The following is a 22,442-nucleotide window of genomic DNA, read 5'->3' on the forward strand; positions in this document are numbered from 1 at the left end:
GTCTTCCTCGCTTTTATCAAAAGTGATGGGAAGCAGTGGAAATGAGCTCATATGAGAAAGACATTAATTACATTTTTTATAATTAGGTAGAATATCCCCAGATCACCCCGATCCCTGCTGGATAAATTTAATTAGTGGACAAATTAAACTTCACATGCAGTGTCCCTATCTTTTATAAAGCAGTCCTTCTCAGGCTGGTACATGTCTCAGGTTGTAATGTTTTACTGGCAAGGTATGGTCAAAGACAAATTTCCATCATAGTAGGCGATTATCCTTTATTGTATAGTAGATTTAATCTCAATGTTGTAATGACAAATTATTTCTGAAGGGCCATTTTTTTAAACCGAGGGGTTTCTGGTCAATCAAAACATGGAGCAATAGTAGCATTTCACAGGCATACATTTGACTTAATCTGATCTAATCTGAAAATTACTGTCACTGAATATAATAACTGTGGCCGGGTTGCTCAGTTGGTAGAGCAGGCGCCCAGATAAAGGTCAGGCGATCACCAAAGTCATTAGGATTCATCGCCTGGGAACCACTTATGTCTGTATGTATAAAACTTAAAAACAATGAACTAAAAATAAAGATCCTCTTCATTCAAAAATTATTTTTTGTTATGTTTGTTGCCTTAAATGACTATACTGTCTTGTATCTGTGCAAAGTTCGTCACTAGAGGGGTGTTTTCACATTGCCCTGTTGAAGAGGGAGATGTGCATTTCCCTAAAATCTGAGACTCAAACATACTGCATCCATAGCTAACGCATCACTTACACTGGCTACATTTAACATGTGTCTAATAACTATGCGACCCACAAGGCTGTTGCTAAACCTAATTAAGTAAAGAAATGAGCCATTTCCAGAAACCAAAGCAACAGAAACTCCAATCTTTTGGTGTTTGGGCAGTGTGCTGATGTCATGTAAAAATGATAACTTTCTTTAATGATTTTCTGTGGTCTGCAAATATTAAATTGCACGGTAGACCTATACTTTGAGAAATCATCTGCTCATGAATGACAAAGAGAAGCAAAAAAGTTTGTTGTTCATCATCTAGGGGTGGTGATGGCTAAGAAATTCTCAGTTTGTATGACAAAATAATAAAAACTAGTACAATCAAAAAGTTTAAAAGAGGTGATCCAACTTTGCCAAAAGGATCATATCTCCTATCTAGTCTCTGTGTGATTTGGCCGGACAGAACAGGGAGACTTCTACTCTACTTCCTTGCATGTCTCTCTAACTCCGGGAACAGCGACAAACCTGTCAGCTCCATTTGTCCTAATCAGTTCTCAGTGGGTTGTGCCGGCTACTGGAATGTCATTGGGAATAACACTTACACTTGCAAGTAGCAAACTGGGAAGATGAGCCTTTGAACAGTCTGTGCCCTCAGTGCACAACTCTCGACCTGCTACAATCTCACTTGATGACCAGGATGCTGACATGGCAACGTCTTCTGCTGCTCAGAATCAGGTGTTGTTGGGGGTACCTGATCTATGTTCATCTGAGGTGGCATTAGGGAGTGTTTGCCTCTGAAATTTGACTGGAAGCTCTGTAAGGCAGCTGTACACATAGGTGAAAAATGGCAACAAGGGCTAAAATTGGAATAGAAAGTTAACTACAAGAGCACTTGGGGAGCGCAGAACTCTGGCATGACATGCCCCGTCTCACAATGGTAATGCAAACGTAAAGCCAAACGTTTTTGTACTGTGGCATTTAGTCCTCTCTTACATTTTGTTCTCAGAAATGTCAATAATTTCATTTCAGAAATTTACTGAAGGGAAGGGGGGGCTCTCCAAGCTAGCTAGCTTGCTAACATCAAGCAAGTTCATTAGCTCAGTTCCTGTCTTGCTAACTCACTGGAGCAGTTTGCACTGCAAGAGAGGAAGTTAAATAAGAGAGAATCCTGTGAGGTCATAGTAATTTCTCCTCAGCTCATCACAGCCCTGCTATTATTTTTGCTAATCCTGTCCCATGTTGATTACCTTTTCTTCCTATTCCATTTTAATAATAAGTCATTATTTTTCATGTTAACCCTTGTGTTGTCTTTCTGTCAACCTTGGTCACTTTTTTCAACATTTTTTGTCACTTTTTCAATGTCGCGGGTGCTTTTTTTGATGTTTTTTTCTGAAGGTTTTTGATATTTTTGGTGTCGTCATATTTGGACGGCCCATTTTTTGTGACAAAAAAAAGACAGAAAAATTAACTGAAAACGGGTCAATTTGACCCAAGGACAACATAAGGGTTAAGTATTACAGAACTTCTATCCAAAGAATAATAGCCAACATTGTAAATGCTTAACTTCAAGGCTCCTGCATTTATCTTAACAAATCCAACTCCATTTTGTAAAAACAAGCCAATGTATAACTGAACAAATTGAACCAGGATCATTTACGTGGGCTACCACTTCTCTCTGATAATGCTAAACTGTGAAGGGTGCTTTGCTGTCTGTGACACTGTGTGATCTCATAACATTCAACTATTCCCTGGAGCGGCTATAACTGCACTAATGACTAGTTGTTACATGCTGAGTGTCTTAAAAACCGTAGAGACTGGTATTGATCAACAACCCCTCATATTTAATATAGTCATTTCACTGCTAAAAGGCAGTAAAAGTTAAATTATAGCTTTAAAACAGCATGAATCCTGGCCACTGGATACATTTTTATGCTAATATAAGAACAGTAAAGCACAAGCCAAAATGGATTCATTATTTATACTGAATATTTAAAACCAGGAATAATACCATGATGAGGCTAAAGTGTTAGGACTACTTACCTGGAATCATAAGAGGTTTGGTGGCATCATCTCCTAATGCAGTTATTTAATGGCTGTTTGTCCCTTCTCAATGACTGAAAAAGGGACAAAGCAGCTAAAAACAAATATTTCAGACTCTCAATAAAGAAGCTGTTCTTCGACACGTCTTCACCCCAAAGTTTCTGCACAATACCAAATACAAAGCAAACCTGACCATCACCTGGTGTGATTCTTGAAGGTGTCTTTTGGAATTGCTTGTCATTGCATGACATTTTGTGTCAGGATGAGACATCAGAGGTGAAAGGGACAGCGGAGGGAAGGGAGTAATGCTGCGGGCCAATTAATTCCTCCGCTCCCATCTCCGATTGCATTTGTGACATCAACACTGCCACAGTTTGCACCCTTACCCCTGCATCAGTTATGCAAATGGTGGCAATTTCACATGAATGGCAGATTGTCTTCCTGAAATGAGGATGGGCAAGAAGCGAAAATGAAAAATGGAGCAGGAGGCTGAGACATGGGAGTAAGTCAGCCTTGAAATGATTTAATTTAAGCAATGAAGAGTTGACTTTGATAAGTTTGCATTTTAATAATGAATACTATGACCGCTTCAGGGGTCCAGTTATATAGAAATAGCATACTTGGCAAAAAAGGAAAAACAAATGTAGACCAATGCTGACAGTCAGTTACTGTTAAGACAAAACTAAGGCTCATTGTCTGAATGTCCTCTGTGTGTTAGAGTGTGTGTTGATCTATCGTAAATAAGAAGCTCCTGGGAGTTTTTTTTACTCTGGAGTTAAATTTGCTGCCAGGGGGAAATGGCTTCACCCTATTATGTAGGATTTTTCAGATTTTCCAATATGCCAAATCTGGGGTGTGTATGCATATTTAATCAGTTTTTTTGCCTCTGTGCGATTTTAGATAGAGGGATTTCAGCCTCCTGTCATTATGAGTGATTCTGCTTCCTCATGGCATATTTCAGTTGGATGTGACAATAACTATCTGTCTCTCTCCCCAAAGCACCACTGATCTTATTATGATTATGACTTTTTCAGCTGCTGTATAATCAAAACCTGTCGCATTATCTCATTTATGCTGGGGCTCTTACAGACTAGGAAGGCCATCAAACAGCAGCAAATGTTGATTGTGTGTTTTTATGTAAGAAGGTGTAAATAACTTCCTGTAACAGTTACACCCCACACAGTATGTTAGACCCGCGTGTTTGGTCCACTTTTTATGTGCATTTGAGTGCTAAATCAAGTGTGATTCAGCCAAACTAAATGAGGCAGTTGTGGAAGGGTAAATGCTGGACAAGATACATAAAATTCAACAAGTTGTGAAACTCGGAACGGGATAAAGTACTGAGACATGTCTTGGAGGGGGACAGCAGAGGTGCAATTCTTCTTTGTTTTTGTATTAGTGTGTATAATGGCTTTGCTGGAAGTGCCATTATTTTCTGTTTTGTTCTGCACATGCGATACTGCAGCCTGTTCTCAGGAAGCTACAACATGTTAAGAACTGTAATTTGTAAGCATTCCATGTTTTTGCTGTATTAACTACATTGACGGCCACTGTATAAGAACGCGCAACATACAGGACTTTCAAGCCAGAGAGATGAGTTTGCTTCCCAGGGAACACTAAAGCCTTTCACCCAGTGTTTTAATCCAAAACAAAAAAAATTCTAAACTTAAGTTGTCGTTTTGGTGCCTAACCTTAACTTTCGTCGCGAAAAAACGGTCATATTTCGTGGACAAAATCTAACTGTAATTTGTCCGCTGAAACAACTGACAGCTAGCGGTGCTTTGTACCCGGCTCAAAGTCAACTATTTTTGGGTAGGTGAACCACTAATTACCGCTGACTCAATGGAGGTCTGTGGCCAGTGTCAGCAAGCTCTGTAGTGGCATAAACAACTAGCCTGCAGGACTTTTAAGCCGGAGAGCAGAGTTTGCTTCCCAGGGAACACCAAAAGTTAAAGTTAACAGTTGTAATTGTAATTAAACATAAATAATAACATTGTAAAAAAAAAAATTGAGGCTAATGTAAAAGCCCCCTTAGATGCAAAATATACCTTCTTTGGCTTGCTTACAATTCACATTTTTGTGAATTTTTGTTCACATTCTACTTTCTTACTAGTGTGGGGTCTCTTTGCTGCAGGCCAGATGACTAGCAGGTAAAGTTGATAGTTGGCTTATATCTTTTTCTTGTCCAGGGACATCCCTGGTTTGTGAAGATCTAATAGGTCATGATGAGCGAGCCATCCCTCTCTCAGCCACCACGCTCACTGGTAATGAATCGCTCAAAGGAATAGGTCATCTCTTACTGTCAGTAAGATTAATCCTGTCCATTTCATGTAAAGCCAGTAAGAGGACAAATGAGTGTTTCACCTTCTCTCTCATTGTCTATTATGAGTTTATTCAATGTTGTACATTATGTGCCTCCATATAATTCAATTTTCTTTAGCCAAGACTTAAGAAATGATTTCTATTCATGGGCTGGTCTATGATATTCAGTAAAATGTAATAACTTTGGCTGCTCCAGTGTCTTGAAACGGACAATCTCAAAATGTCACTCACATAGTCCGCCCTCTCATTTCTTTATTTCCTTTCTTCCTTCTTACCTTTCATTATTCTTTCTTTCTTTTGCACTACTGTTATATTGATTTTCATCCCACCTCTGTATTGGAAATAATAGCTATTTCTCCTTTTCCTTTCTAATTTTCCTTTCCCTCTATCTTTCCTTCACCCTGTTTCTTTCACAAACTACAGAAGACAATTACACGAAGATGCTTGTTGCAGGACACTAACAATCCACAGTATGGTTTTCACCCAACCGTGTACACTTTTCTGTATAAGACAAAATGTAAGAAACTAAAGCAAAGTTTGTGTTCTGTGTTTTTTTAGCCTATCGTTGACTCAGCTTTAACCTCATTGTGTACTTCAATGGCAATGTCTTCAATGTCAAACAGCACACAATATCTTTTTTGAAGCATTTGAACAAGGTTAAGCCATGCAACATCGACAGAAAACAAAGCTGAAAGTCCAGTGAACTATCTGAGGCATCATCTGTCCTTGTGTGTTACTCCAATCCCCAAATAAAGTAGAATAGCCAGAAAATCACACGGCCAAAGCTCAGAGATAAGAAACCCCTAATAAGGTTTGAAAAAATAAAGAGGTGGTGATCCTGAACAGTTCCTGCAAAAAAAAACAGACCCTCAGAGTCTTTGTACACCAAACTAATGAGAAGATATTTCACTTTTTACATTTCAGAGGAGTTTTATGCATTAAAAGAGATTTCCCCACCGTTGTGTCTCGTTTTTGTCACTTTTGCAGTCTGCACTTATCAACTGACAAAATGACAAGCACACAAACACACTCACAAATTTGTGAACAAGCAAAAACAATTTACTATGTTAATGTACTTAAATGTCACAAGTCTTTTTAAATGTCAGTGCACTCAATTTTGACATAAAGTAAGTGCAACCAGGTGCAGAACAGATCCATACTGCTGTAGTTTAGTCTAGATTTGTATACATGAAAAGTTCAAATTTCAATGAACAAGAGTACAAGACAGTAACTGTCATACGAGGCTGATGTTTCTTTCCCACCGGTTATGATTATGGAACTGAACTAATTCAAGGGTAAAAAGGTAAGCTCAAACTATATTTATTTCACTCTTCTCTGCCATTGGAGCAGAACATTTCTCTTTACATGACATAATAGACGCTTGTCCTATGTTTTAAGGCCTTTACACAATGGGAGTGCAACAAATACACAACATGAATATGTAAAATGTGAATATTTCACCCTCAAAACTATGCATACCGACAGCAATGTGACTGTAGCATATGTTTAAGCATTTATTGTGAAAGTTAAGAACAGAAGGAGTGTCTCTGAAAAGAAAGAGACTCTTTTTCAAAGACACTGTCTTTGTCAGGGTTGAAAGGAGTAATGAATCTATAGAATCAGACAACAGATTTCGTGAAAAATCAAAAACCAAGAAAAATAAATTCAATTACTTATCACCGGGTAATATTTGCATTTTGTGTTTAAGTACTCAGGACAAAAACATTCAAAAATATATTGATGTGTAAATTAACGCATGCAAATATTGTGTGCCAGTCAATGTCCAAAATGGCCAGAAACAGGCCTGCTCTTGTCAGATTTCCATTACACTAGAAAAGGAATTCTGAATAATCGGAACTGCATGAAAATGTTACACAAGAAGATTAGCAACTCAGAATATGAGAGCTCACAGTAGCCAGCCGCTGCAGGAGGAAGGCAGTGTGTGGCACTTTCTCACAGAGGTGGACCACAGGCTTGGAGCGTTGATCCCTGAGGGGACATTTCACAGCAGCTTTGAGCTGATGTTTGAAGGAAAGGGTTAACTCTCAGCTCTTTGCTTTCATCTTCAAAAAATGCTGCTGCTGCTGCTGTTCAGCTTCGGAGGAATTACCCCTATGGCGCAATGTGTGTCAGTCTCCATATGTAATGTACGTGCATGCCCATATATGTTGATATAAAAAGGTACCTGTACATGCAAGCCATTTGTTCACATGTATTCTGTTTTATTTGATTGTATCCAGGACCAAATATCCTGACAAAAAGAGACATAAGAGGAAAGTCCTCCAAAGTGACTGGTTTATTGCAACAAGCAGGTTCGAAGAATAAAACTGTGCCATAATCTTTGTAGAATCAGTATCTAATTTTGTTAATTGTGAAAAATTGTTTCAGAGGCAATGTTTAATAATCAATTCTAATATAAAATGTCTTCCTGAACAAATCTAAGGTTGTCTATGTCTTTATAAAAGATTCAAACTGCTTCTAAAGTCTCACATTTTCCCGAGCCGTCTTTGTCGCTCTTTCACAGCTGCTGTTGTTATTCTGAGTTTGTCGTTTCAATTTATGTTTTTTCGATGTTAGAGACACCTATTTATATTGTCCTAATATTGCTTGCCTGTCATGAAGAGTAAAACAATGACCATCACGGAAAACTGACTGCACACAGATATGTTTGAGTTAATGTGTTGATTCTATTAAGGCATGTTCCTCTTCATTGCTAGCATGTTGATGCCTTTGGGGGATTTGATGCACTCAACCACTGGATACAGTAATGATATTGCATATACAATATAATTGTGTTAACATAGAGCAGCTCCATCCTCTGATGCATAACCCTCAAAACACAACCTTATATCTGTTCATAAAGTGTGTATGGATTAAAATGTCTAAGAGTCTTTTGAGCTCCCCATTGATATAGACTTGCTACTTTTTGTTACCCATTATCAAGCACCTATCCGTTATAACTCAAGTGCAGCATTTTGTTTCGCAGAATCAATAGGAGTGTCATAAAATCTCAAGTAATTTTACCAAGTTGAGCCAATGTGACACAGAGATGAGAGAAATTTGGAAATGTCAATGTGAACTTTAAAAAACAGAAATAATCACCTTTTACAATAAGACAAACAACAGGAATCCTTACATTTTTAGCTCTCCAGTCTATTTTGCAACAATACGTGGGTGAGATTAGAATTGGTACAAAAGTACCCTGCGGGTAAAGAGAAATATGGATGGTCGCAGTGTTGCTAATTGGAAAGGTAGGAGCAATCAGACTGGCTGGCCTCTGCAGGTTGAATTCGCCGGAGACTACATGAGAGCATCACTTAATTTCCACTAAAAACCAGCAAAGTATTTACGATAGCCTGTCAGGTGAGTTAAAGTGATAGATAGAAAAGGATTTTCTTCTTTGACTCATTAAGTCTATGTAATAAATAAACCATTACTGCTCCGTTAAAACAAGAATATGTACGTTTTGAAAGAAAAAAATAACACATACTTCTTAAAATTACTTTGTACTTCCTACATTATTTAGAAATTAAACACATCCTTGCTCTATACATTCAGTTTTCACTACTATAGCTTTATTTGGCCTGCTATGACCAGTAGCTTGAGGCGGCTAACTTTATTTTGATGATAAAATATTAAGTAACCCTTGCTGGACATTACTGAATCAGTTCACTGTTATTATGACTCTTCTCTATGGCAATTAGGATAAAAAAAATCTCCAACTACATTTAGCTAAACTTCCCTAAATAATACATCATTAGCCATGTTTTCATTCAACTGCCAAATGTTAAGCAAACTTTTGAATTTTGCAAAAGATAAACTATGCTACAGCTTAGTTTCGTAAGAAATTGGCAATATATGTTATGCATGGCTAAAATTGGCCAGTAAACAGAGTAAATGAAAACAAAACAAGTGACCTTGGCCATTTAACCCATCTTAAAGATAAAAATGGAGAGAGCTGCCACAAATCTGCCCGGGGGACAACACGATATAACATTGTATGTGTATTTATTTTCTTTTTTTTTTGTACAGCACTTTGTAAATTCTGGCTTTAAAACGTTCTTCATAACGTAACTGTTATTAACTTTTTATTATTCACTTTTGGTTTTATTTTTTATTTTGTTTCTTTAAATACCTCCTATTTGGCACGCCGTTACAGTGTATCAGGTGTCGATCATGAGACACTGGCTTTATTCCAATTAATTAACTGTGCAGAAATCAATGCCAAATATAAATCATCTCCACCAATTAGCATCTCTGTTATACAGTAGCTCGTATTCCTTTGACAGACAAAATGCATCATGCTGTAAAACACACTGGCACAGTGTGTAAAGTGTTAAGCTGCAGACACTGGTTTGATTCAAATTGATTGGCTCTGTGGGAATCAATATTGAATATGAATCCATTCTGGTGATAAGTCTGATTCCTGCCTGGGGAGTCGGCATCATCTCCTACTCTCTTGTCAGCATGCCTCAGCAGCCACATCCTGCGTGCTCTGAGTAATATGACACAGACAGTGAGGGCGAGTTAACGCACACTGAAAATATACTGAGAGAAGGAAGGCGAGAGATACTGGTGTAAGGGAGAGGGAGAGAAGTCAAGTAAAGATAGTCGGCAAAGAAGAGAGCAGAAGCACAGACAAAGATATATAACGGCAGACAAACCCCTCGTCCATCACTAAATCATGTTTGCCATTCTCAAAGAGGGAAAGAGAACGAGAAAGAGAACATTTTATGTCTGCATTTGTGTGGACAACTTCCAGTGATCTATAACGGTAATATGACATGCTGCTTTTTGGATGCTTTTATATAGACCTTAGTGGTCCCCTAATACTGTATTTGAAGTAGGGCTGCACAATTAACCAAATTTTAATCACAATCACAATGTTGGCTTCCCACGATCAAATGTGCGTAATCAAGCAATTTTTTTTTTTAGATGCGCCATTTTATAGAACGCTGAGTTTTTTTGCAAAGCCCATCTACCGCTCCGTAAACCACTGTCTGATCATGAGCCAGGCAGAGTTGTTCCCTGCACCATGTAGCTTAGTTTCTAGATGTAGACAGTCACAGAGGACAGAGTAACGTGAGGAAAATTCAACAGATAGCAGTCGGTCATACGTCGGTCTCAAGGTTTACCAGTTTACCAGTAAACGCAACATTTTGTCACGTCTGTGTTGTTTTTCAGACAACAGCAGTGACCAGTGCTAGTCAGTGCTAGTTAGGGTCTGTTAGCTCACAGGGCTCTGGGGCGCGTGTAATATTTTTCCTCTAGGTTGCATTCGCTACCTCTCCACAAACAAAGCAATATTGTTAATGACAATATGGTTTAATTTTACGTTACATGACACATTTCTTCTGTGAAGCCGTGCCTGTGTTTGACTCTCTCTTCTTACTCTCCGTGCAGCCCCGCCTCCATTAACTCACACGGGCTCCCCAACAACAGAGACAGAGCGGCGACAGTGCCGGTGTCACACTTCTGACATTTGTCCAAAGTTTTAATTGTTATTAACACAGCTGTATATCGTTAAGCATAAGAGGCATACCTGTATTTGTACCAGTGTTTTCGCTGTCAACTATCGTGGCGGCCACGGCAAAAAACACAAAAGAAGTTATTGAATGCAACTAACTTCGGTTTGTAGAGTAATAGCGTGTGAGACGAAGCCTGCTGGACCCATTCATAGCTCTCTCCCTTGCTCTTTTAATCAGTTATTGTTGAAAACAAGGGAAGGAGCTTTAACAGAGATACTTTTTTTGTATATATCCTAGGCTATTTATTTCCGATAATTTTCATTTATATGTGTTACATCTGTATGTATGTACAACATATAACTTCAACATAAGAGGAATGTAGCACAATATGGATGTGAAAGCAGTTATAAATAGCCTATGTGACTATAAAATTTGTTTTGGTTAAAAATCAACAAATAATTGTGATCACAATATTGATCAAAATAATCGTGATTATCATTTTGGCCATAATTGTGCAGTCCTAATCTGAAGTCTCTTTCTCAAAATTCAACCTTGGTGTAGAATTACAGCTACTGAAGCCAGTCTCCCAATGAGTTTTCCTTAGGATCTGCCATTTCTGTGTGTCTGTAGCTTTAAATCCTATCGAGGAGGAGAGAGGTGGGGCAAGGTGGAGTGTGGGGGTGTGGCCTTGACCAACTGCAATGCTTTGCTCGTTTGCAAGTCATGGTGTCTCTCTCTCTTTCTCATGGGCGGGCCAAATTCTCGCAGGCAAAGCAGATTAAAGGGGAGGTAACCTTTCCCCTTACAATATCATAAGAGGAAGATTCTAGATTAGCCCATCTGAGCTTTCATTTTCTCAAAGGCGGAGCAGGATACCCACGGTTTGGTTTACACCTATCACCATTTTTAGCCACTGGGGGGCCATAGGCAGACTGGGGGAACTCATATTAATGTAAAAAAAAAAATGAGACCTTTAAAAGAGGTGGCCACCTTAAAAAATCCAAACCCAAGACAAATAATATCTACTACAACCACACAGGGGTTGGACACAATAAACATTGACATGGAAACATTTGGCAACATGGCAAAAAAGGCATGGTGATGAGACAAATAATTTAAATAATTTTTGAGGGTCAGCTCATCCAAAAATAGCTTTAAAAAAACTCTAGGAAACCAGATCACATAACTCCCACTTTGAGGTTGCAGTGGCTTCTTTTAAATTTTAGAATTTAGAAATTTTGCTGATATATTTAAAGGCTTTGCATGGTCAGGCCCCTAGTTATTGTTGATTTGTTAATCCCCATTGAGATCTCAGGCAGGGGTCTCCTAGTTGTTCCAACCACTTGCTTTGTTACTCGAGATGATAGGGCCTTTTCAGTCTGTGCCCCTCAGCTTTGTCACTCCCAGTCAAAGTATCTTGGGCTAATTAACACTGTAGCATCTTTTAAACAACTTAATTAAAATTCACACACAGCCTTTTCTTTAAAAAAGTCTATATCTATTTATCTGTGGTCTTCATTGTTTTACTTTTATATTCTGTGTTGTACTTGTAAATTCTTCATGTAATCTAATTTATTGAGCATTTTTACAGTACTGTTTACTGTTGGGTTTACTCTAGAAGCATGTTAAAACTGTATTATTACTATCCTTAATATCATCATAAATGCAGAAAGTATTCCTGTGGTCCATGTTTGAGAAAACCATTTCAGATGGCTAATGGCTTGCACTGCATTCTGTTCTAAGGTGTTCCTGTTATTTTGTCCACCCCACTGTATATTCCCACTGGTGCTGTCAGTGTACAAGCCCCTTCAAACCCTTTTCCTCTCTCACTCGTTAAACCAGCATCTGCTGAGGTAAGAGGCCTGAACCCCCCCCCCCACAACACACACACACAAACCCTTTCCCCCCTCCCTTGCATTCTCTCAGCCTGCCATCTCCAGAGTTGGACAAGACCCCACTACATTGAACCCACCACCCACACACACCCCCACACACACACACACACACACACACAACAGTTCTCCATGGCTTCTTTAAATAAGGACCCCCCCATGAACAAAACAGCTTGCAGGGTCATAATGGTTTGGAGCAAAGCCGCTGCACACAGCCAGTGAACTCCTCCCCTCCACTGTGTGACTGGCCTGAAGAGGAAGAGACAGGGAGGACAGAGAGGGTAAGACAGAGGGAGAACAACAAACTCTAATTACTCCTCTGTGGCTCACGGCCCCCTCAAACATTTTTATTTCAGGAGTAAAGAGAGAGAAGAGGAGGATAACTGAAAGGAAGGGTGAGGACAGTACAGACAGAAAAAAGCCCTATGCTGATTGAACATGAAACATCTCCCGGTGGCTCCCCCTCTGTCTCTGCTCTTCTCTCCCTCTCTGCTTGTTGTACATGATGCCCCCTCACTTTCACTGCAATTGTTCATCACCCTTCAGTTAGCCACAGTGAATGATGTTTCCTCTTGGAGAGAAAGGTGTAGAGAAGCAAGCCTAATGCCACGCATTCTGATGGTCTAAGCAGTCCCCAGTTGCATTTTACTCGGGCAAAATCAACAGTGCAGCAAGGAGGGAGGGAGGGAGGGAGGAAGGACGCCTAGGCCTTCTCATGCATTCATATTCTCTGGGTGTTGTGTCTGTTTTGTTTTAGTCATTATTTACAATCTGTACCACCATAAGTTCCTCTGCATTTCACCCTCCTACAAATATACACAGAAAAGGTGGACAACTGAGATCCTGCTGTCTTCCTTGACTAACAGACCCGGGCGAATTAGCAACATTATGTCTGCTCTCTGTGGACGTTCATTCTCGACTGCCCCTGCCATGCTGCCATCATCGTCACTGTCACCCGGAGCCTGTGGAGGGGCAAAGCCACTTGAGGAGAGCTTCCTTCCTAGAGAAGCTAAAGCTGAAGAGACAGCTGTGCCCCGCCATGGAGTCTACGGCTATTTAAAAAAAGGTTGCTCAATTCATGGCAGCCAGCCACATTAAAGTTGGGTTTTTTTGTGGGTTAATTTGCTCCGCTTCTTAAAAGACTTCCGCAAATAGTTTGGAATCTATCGTCTGTTACAGGTTATGGTTGATTGATGACACAACGACGACAAAACGAAAAAAGGAATATTTGGTCCTATTCTTACAATAAAGAGTCGTTTTTGTCATATCCTACAAACTAATAAAATCTCTTATAACCAGGCCATGTGCAGCATTACGGTCTAATGGAACCCATTAAAGACACATTATCTGGTTCAGTGTGTTGCGCTGCTTGTGCCAATGTAGGATGAAATGGGCCATTCTAATCCTCATTAACATAGCTAATTTCACATAAGAGAAAGTTGATAGTGGGTGTCAAAACCATTCAAAGGTCATCCAAGCATGCAACATCATTTAATAGCCAAGTATGCATGCGCAAATGTGTATTTCTGCAAGTGTGGTTGTTTAAATGTTCTACGTTTTTGAAAATTTATTACGTGTTCCATTTCATATACTGTAAGCGTTTCTCAAAGGCCAAGCAGTGTTGTTGCCTCTGCTGTGCAGTGTTTGACGAATAGACACAGCAGGCAGAGCATGATACAATGGATAAAGTTCAAAATCGCACACGCGGGAGCAAAGATGGGATAAAAAGAACGGTTAAGGAGGAGAAAGGGCAACAGATATTCATCCTTGCCTCTCCACCCCCCTTAGGCCGTAAGTGCTACAGCTAACCTTTGGTCGGAGGGATGAAAATGGAGGAGCAAACACGTGACATGATGCTCCTTCAACACATTCTGGCCCAAAGCGATGTCAGAAGGGAAAAGAGAAGACACGGCAGTGACATTAGAGGCAAGAAGATGCTGCTACGTGACCTTCAAGCAAAACAATTAACTCAACGCCCCACTTTTCATGCCAGCTGTGTTTTGCCGTAAGTATACAAATGATGACAAATGCTTGGTGATAAATCAACACCAAAGACATATTTTGAGTTACGTGAGTCAGAAAGCACAGATTTGCAGATCAAAACATGTCAAGTTGTCTATAACAAAGCTGACATGTTAAAGAATAGTTACAGAAAAGCTGTTGAAACATAGTTGTGCGCCTCCTTGACATCTAATATGACTTTTTCAACTGGAGAACAAGCTTTTCTGTAAATTACCAAAATGGCTAGACGGAGTTTGCGACATAGAACCTTTGGGAACGTGCACACACGAGGATACAAACTGTATTTGACACAAAAAATGTGTAGTGGTTCTGTCTTCCTCAAAAAACAGAGGCAAAGAGCAATCTTTGACAACTCCCACTGAAGCAGCTGGACAATGAACAGAAAATTCTAATGGGGGGTGTTCTTTGCCTGCAATAAGAAAGTAGAGAACTCACTTGGTCACCCTCCGGTGGGCGGTGATGCTGGCCACGATGACGCTCTCCGGTCTCGGGGTGGCCACGGCCTTGAAAGTCCCCCTCCAAAACTTCTCAAAGAGCTGCTTCTCTTCCAGCTGATGGAAGCCGACGGTGCTGCTCTGCGATCCCAGGGATGGAGAGGGGCCACAGGGGCCGAGCTGGAGCGTACACGGGGGCTGCATCTGTGCTTCTTGGTCTCCGAACCAAAACAGTTGAGTCTACTCACTCATGGAAACACGCACTTGCGCTCGTCGCCTCACAGGAGCTGTCCAAGTACTGAATTAAAACTGTGCAGAACGTAGCAACTGTTCTGCACTGTCTGCTCCTCTCGCAGCAGCAGGTCAATGTGTCAGCGTGTCTGCTCGCGCTCTTCAGCGGGATTGTGGGGAGAGGGACAAAAGCTGACCCTCTTCAACTGGAGGCTGGGTATTGTTCTCCCAGATGAGGGAAGGAGGGGTGGGGGAGATTGTGTTTCTCTTTCTCCGCCTCTCCTCTTCTGTCACATCTGCTGCTTTTTGGGACAGGGGTCTGAGTTTGGGGTCGGGAGCGCTCCTTTTTCTTCCGCTTGCTCCCGTCGGAAGCCTCACACAAAATATGGCATCACTCACAAGAGACAGAGCCTGTTTCAGGTCCAGAAGAGTGAGCGACCAAGTGGTTTTCTTGTTGCTGGAGTGCAATGTTTTGGTGTAGAGATGATTGCACGCCTACGCACACCGGATCAGGGCTGAGCGGGTGTGAAGGCAAGTGTCGCGACGCGTCTGAGGACAGCCGTGAGTTTGCGTTGGAGAGTGTGCAAGTGGACATCAAGTGAGGAGCTCAGCTGAGAGCCGCTTGTTTTGTGTGTCTCAGTCTGTGACGTCAACGTTGGGGGCTGGACAATGGGTAGAGAGGGGGGTCTTTTTTTCTCTCTCTCTCTCTTTCTCTCCTGACGTGTAGCAGCATCAGTTTCTCTGTCTTTATCTGTTTTCTTTCATTCTTTGTTTCTTGTTCCCTACCCTTCCTTCCATACTCTCCTGTCCTTTCCACCTTCCATAATTGTTTCCTTCATTTCTATATTAAGAGGAAATACTAGCGCTACAACAGTTAATTGATTAGTTGATTAATAGGAAATGAATCAGCAACTACTTTGCTGATCGATTGTTTTGAGTCATGTTTTAAGCTCCAAACAATCTCTGGTTCCAGTTTCTCTAATGTGACGATTTGCAGGCTTTAGACATGTATAAATGTTATTGGCCATTCTTGGAAATTACGATTTTCTGACATTTAAAGGCCAAACAATTAAACGATTAATCAATTTGATTGTATTGTATGTTGCAGTCCTACATATATAATGAATAATGCTTACCTGAATGAAATTTAAAGGTTTTTTAGGTGTTCTCAAAACGTTTTATTACACAAAATTGAAACCTGTTGCTTTATTTATTTTTAGCATTTTCTTTACATATGCACTGAGTATAGAGAGTAGACAAAATAATCCTTCAAAAATTCCTCTTTTTTTGTATATATATATATATATCAGCGTGTTGTAAGCCTCCTTAGTTTCTTTGCGAGTGACAAAATTCAGACCTTTTAGCTAACCCCAGCATTTCCCAAACATTGCAGCTTCCAGTGAACCTTTCTGTAATGTGTTTTGTCACCACCGCCAGGACTAATGTTGATTTGAACAAGTCTTTCAACTGGAACAATAAATGTCATCGTCATCAAACGGCTGTTTGTAATGACAACACATCTCTTTGCACCTGCATCTTCAAAGTTAACGTATATTGAATAACCGTAGAAAGAATTGATAAAATAGAACCGTCTTACAATAAATAGTATAATCCAACGTAACAAAACATCCTAAAAAATTACCAGAGTTGGATCCTTCTTACCCTGTTTCATCAATAATTTCACTCTTGTAAGTATTTTATAGGATGGTAAGATATTGTAAGGTGCCGCTAACCCCTTCTAAACATATGTTGTAAACTCTGTGAGTCTTTCTCTCTTTGTTGTCCTGTTCTCTCTCTCTCTCTGTTCCACACACACACACACACACACAAACACACACACACACACACACACACACACACACACACACACACAAAACACACACACACACACACACACAGTGTCTTGGACAAAAGGCTGAGTAAATCAGCATAACAAAAAGGGCCTGGCTCAGTGAGGACCGGCCGGAGCATGTGGCTGACACAAACTTCCCCCCGGGGGTTTCAGCTTTTCTCTGCTGTCAGATACCTCCTCCTCTTCCCTCCAGTCTGCTTCTACACGACACATAACACGGAGCAACAGCTCAACAATCTCCACCCCAACCCTCCCTCCCTCCCTCCCTCCCTCCCTCCCTCCCTCTTCTTCACTCTGTCTCTAATGCAGCGAATCATCTGCTGCTTGCCATTGCTGTAATATGCGGGACTCTGCCTTCAAATCTTGGGAAGGATTATTGACTACTACAGGGATGCCACCCTGTTTAAGGCTACAACAGACAGCCTGTGTAATACTTTAAAGGATAATACCTATTTATAGACTTTTGGAATTGCTTGCAGCCTTTCACACAACACAGCGTTGCACTCTTTTTACATTTACATGACAACATTAGTTACTTGTTACTTTTCAGATTCTTATTAATAATAATAATACAAAATATCATCACCAACTAAATCATGGTCTATTCATTCGGATAAAGAGGAGATTTGACTGATCCCTTCCCAAGCAAACAATAAAGAAACAATGTAGATATTAATAGATCAATAATTAATTGCATTAATATGATGTTCATTATTCTGATATGGGCCATTCTGCATAATAAGGACTTTTACTTTTGGTACTTTGAGTTTATTTTTATGTCAATCCTTTTGCACTTAAATTTAAGCAACGTTTTGAATGTAAGATTTTTACTTGTGACAAGAGTATTTCTTCACTGTGGTATTGCTGCTTCTACGTACTTAGGTAAAAGATCTAAATATTCTTCCACCACTGTGGGTATATAATTAGTGTAAAGAACACACATTTGTCAAGTGATGTGATGATACTAAAGCAATCAGTGGGTGAAATCTGGCAAAAACTTTGAATACATTTCTACATCAAAGTCATATGACGTGATGCCAAAGATTTCATCTGAAACGTTAGGATATTCTGTAGACAGTGTAATACAAACAACATACAAAGCCTGTGTTAACTGTTCCGTTAATCGAGTTTGGGCAGTTTTTGTCACTTTGAGTTTACACAGCTTTTTAACTACTCCAAGACTTTACGCTGATTTGTTCTCTTCTCTGATTGCCAACACCTCTCTGCTCTGAGCTGACCATGCTACTCTCTTAACACTATGCTTCCATTCCAACATTTTTAAGTGAATTATCTCATTGGAAAAAGATGGATGGAAGCGTTGACTCCAGCACAACTTTCTCCAGAACCGTCAAACACACTGCTGCACCTGTAGGAGAAACTCCTCAATGAATCAAGTGACCTGTATTGGCACCTCTCTGTCATCATATTCCTTAGTTGGAAAGCAACAAATATAGTCTCATATGCGCTGAAACAGAGAACCTGTCCAACAGCAGTAAAATATAGAAAACTTTTATTTTTCCATGTTTAATTTAATTTTTTTTTTTTTACTGACATTGGAACCTTTTGCTCATGTAGACATTTTATTTACCTAACGAATGAATACGAACTTAACTATTTTTGTTATTTTTCTATTTCGCACCACATTTGTAACGTTGCCTTTACATTCTTTAAAGATTATGCAAAATGATCACTGTCAGCTCAAATAATCATGATCGGGCGATTATGTTATAATTGCCAGAGGCCTTGGCGTGTGAAGGAATTAATATCTCCCCCCCTCTAATTGGTATGCATAAAGACATAGCGCAGTACCTCATCTGGATTAATAATGCATATATTAACTGATAACATGAAACCTTGATGTATAACAATGGCAGCAACCTAATGATAGCTGGCTGCTTCAACTGTGTGCCCTGCATAAAGATGGAGCAGAGGCTCTCAAATCAAACCAGATGGCAGAGATGAGCTGCTTTTGTAAAAACACAGACTATGTTTCATTTATGGTGGGGAATATCAAACAGCTGTTTTATGCGGTGAGATGAAGTCCAGGTTATATTGGAGGGCTGTGCTGAGGGCAATGGGGTGGACTTCCACCTGCTGAGTGTTTTTATGAAGTGATTACGCTAGCAGTGGTTTTATATGGAAAGTTGAGCTGAAGGACACAGAAGCTGTTGTGGGAAAAGTCTTCGAACTATGATGGGACAATCATTTTATGTTTTAGCCTTGTTGTTTTCACGGTTAATTGGTTTTGAAGTTTTGAAGTGTTTACATAGTATCACATACAGCATGAGAGGCTTACTACAAAGCATCATAGTTGGTGCTGTAAATATTTACAAAGGTAAAGACATCACATTCAAACGACATCACAAGCTAAAATAATTTCTATTTGCGCAATCTAGCTCTAGACATCCTCAGCAACTTCAAGCCTATTAACAAGGCAACTGAACCAATTGTTTGGGTTAACTGATACACAGGCACAGCAAGTGCATCCATTATTAGAACATCAGTAATCTGTTGAATGTTTTCAAAAGAAGCAAAGGAAATATATAATATTTAGGGCCGTCACCAGGGTTAGCATGGCAGCGTTAGCCACGGTTAGCCAGGACCCATTGGGATCACTTTACTGGCTGTGTCAAAAATTGTTTTTGTGAGTAACTAACTTGGGTACTCTCTAGCTATTTAACTCCATATGAGTACACAAATGTTGAAATTACATAAAATGTCCGTCCCTTGTAGCCGTGATAAATTAGCCTGAAACTAATGCTTATCTACCTGTTCAGGAGGAAATTAGCCAACTCGCCGTCTTTTTGGACTCTAAGCTGCCAATATTTACCAGGGGTTAGTAACATCTCTGGTCATGCAATTGTTAGAAGCACAAGTAGTTGTTTTTGTACATTACCTTTTGAAAAGATGCCTGGAAGTCTGGAATGTGTCTGGGGACACTATTTGTTGCACTACGACCATTATGTTCTATTGCACATGTTTTGTATTGAAAATATATGTCTTGTTGAGCATTTAATTATTTTTTCAAATATTTAAATAAAGAAGTTCTTATTTCAAGTTAAAGTACATGGAATCTTGGAAAATCCTTTTTTTTTAAACTGTGGTATCAAAATCGCCATTGAGAATTGTTATTTTACTAGTATTGGCACAGACTACTGAATTTTTGGTATTGTGACACCCTTAATAATGTTTTTAAAAAGGCTCAAATGGCTTTGCAATGTCGGATCTCAAGGTGACAGTAATTGCAGTAGATAGCGCAGATGGATTTATCCAAATCATTTTTTGTTAAAGTCTAAATATATCCATCAAAAAAGGGAAGCGGCAAATTGTTCAGCAGTGCAATGTTCCTATCTCTGCACCAATCAGAGTTCATGTCAATACGTTTCTTTCTGCACACCTACTACCACTGATGAAACATTTGAAAGTTATTTTTGTTCTGGTTAAACATGAATAAGAAAACAAAGTGAAGCTACTCTCTGGGAAGTATTTTTCTTTTCATAGCATTGTTCATTTCTTTTTTTCATCACTTCAAGAGAAATCAACCACTGGTACTATCTGGGGATAAGCTGTCACCACAGCTTTCAGGAGAGCCAAGCTTACTTTATTTAAGTTTTGAAGAGGTATGGCAGTAATAACATTTCTTGGCTCTAGATTTTTGTCCGTAGTACTACCGTATGTTTAGTTATAAGTTCAGGATGTAGTTCATAGTTTAGCTAATTACCCGTGAAAACCAAAACTTGTTACCTGCTCAACTTAACTCAAAAAAGTGGGATTTTTAACTTATTTTTTACTGGTTTGATCACAGCACTTGTACATCTATCCAAATTAAACAGCTCAAGTTCAGCTGTACTTTGCATTACTTTTTGTCTTATCATTCTCTGAAGGGAGAAGGTATAACAGATGTCATAATGGAGAATTTTAGATGACGAAGTAAGTTGCACTAATTTCAAAAGGCCTTGCATAAAATAGATTATCTTTAGATCAGGAGGTAAGAAAGAGAAAAGTAGAAATGTAAAGAAATGATATATTTATTGTATTCAGTCAGTTGTGACAAGTATTGTGTTTTGTATTGTGTAAGTGTAAGTATTGTGATCTCTAACTCAAATTCATGTGATAACATGCTTACAGATGTTTATTGATTCTACAATGTCACAAACTTCTGACTCAAGGAAACTTTTCAGTCCTACAACATGCCAATACAATCTCAAAAGTGTGTGTGCGTAAAAGAAAATACTCCACAGCCCACAACTTAACAATGGAACTTCTTTTTTGTATTCCTGAAGCCTTTCAAAAAGTGTTGAAAAGCTATGAACAGCTTTAATCAATTTCTTGTCCACTTGTTCACGTACCAGACAGAACTGTTGTTCATAAAGTAGTTTAAATCAATGGATGATTCTCAGTGTGAGCAAACGTCCTGCAGTTGCTCTGTTTCATACAAAATAAGAAAACTTGTGCTCAGTGTTGGAAGACGTTCCCAGTTATTCTACTCAAGTAAATTTAGCAATGCATTTCAGTAGTGCAAAGTCAAAGTCAAGCACAAAAATTTACTTGACCCACTGCGGTCAGAAGGATTAGAATAAATATGTAGGCCTACTTAGATTAATAGCTTCACGAGTTTCTATTATACAAGCTTGGCAAAAATATTGGCATAAATCTTAATAATTTACACTTACTAATAATTCCACTGCCAATTAATTTACATGAGTTAAATAAAACATACAACTTTTTACATTTTCAACACTACAGTCACAGCAGGTAACATTCTACAGGGACAGAGCAAACCCAGCCCCAAGTAGGGTTGGGTGGTAATACTGTAATATGGTATACCGCAGGGTCTTAGAAATAGCAACGGTATCAATTTCAATACCATCATTAGAAAAATGCAATGCGCTTATATAGGAGATAAGCATTAAATATTAAATATAATTTATTTAATGCGTAAAAATGCTTATATGTGGTTGTCATCAATTGACAGTGTGGAGGAGAGAGGGAGAGAAAAAGATGACAAGTCCCACACCAAATGACCTAGTCTCAAAGAAGAACACGACTTCTACAGTTTGGCAGCATTTCGGGTTCCGACCTAATTAAAAGGGAAAGGTGTTTCAATATTAGTGTTTGTTATTCAGTTTCTGAACGGTTTAGGCACAAGCCAACAGTTTTGTGACGCCGCCTTACGTTTATACGGTAATACTGTATACCGCGATAAAATATGGAGGAGGTTTGACAATATCAAAATTTGGATACCGCCCAACTGTAGCCCCAAGTACTTGCATCTCTATTCACACGTTGAATAGTTTCAGTATTGCAGGAGAACCTAAGTTAAACTGAACAACGGCCCTGGTAAACCAGATAAAATGCCATTCAGGTTCAAGCTAAATTTATTTGGAGTATTGCATTATAGGTTTTGCATTTTGGAAGATGGACGGCATTAGGAATGGCGATGCCCGCT

General features: G+C 39.3%; 1 protein-coding gene across 1 annotated transcript in view; it reads right to left on the minus strand.

Moving 5' to 3' along the window:
* srrm4 (serine/arginine repetitive matrix 4) overlaps positions 1-15,763 on the minus strand; it is a 65,885-nt gene extending 50,122 nt beyond the window's left edge. Inside the window, exon 1 of the mRNA XM_032517127.1 lies at positions 14,912-15,763. Within this exon, the coding sequence (XP_032373018.1) occupies positions 14,912-15,114 (203 nt within the window). The 5' untranslated portion in view covers positions 15,115-15,763. The remainder of the gene's footprint in view (positions 1-14,911) is intronic.
* Positions 15,764-22,442: the final 6,679 nt, after the last annotated feature.

This window comes from Etheostoma spectabile, chromosome 5 (genome assembly GCF_008692095.1).
Source record: "Etheostoma spectabile isolate EspeVRDwgs_2016 chromosome 5, UIUC_Espe_1.0, whole genome shotgun sequence".
Lineage (NCBI taxonomy): Eukaryota > Metazoa > Chordata > Actinopteri > Perciformes > Percidae > Etheostoma > Etheostoma spectabile.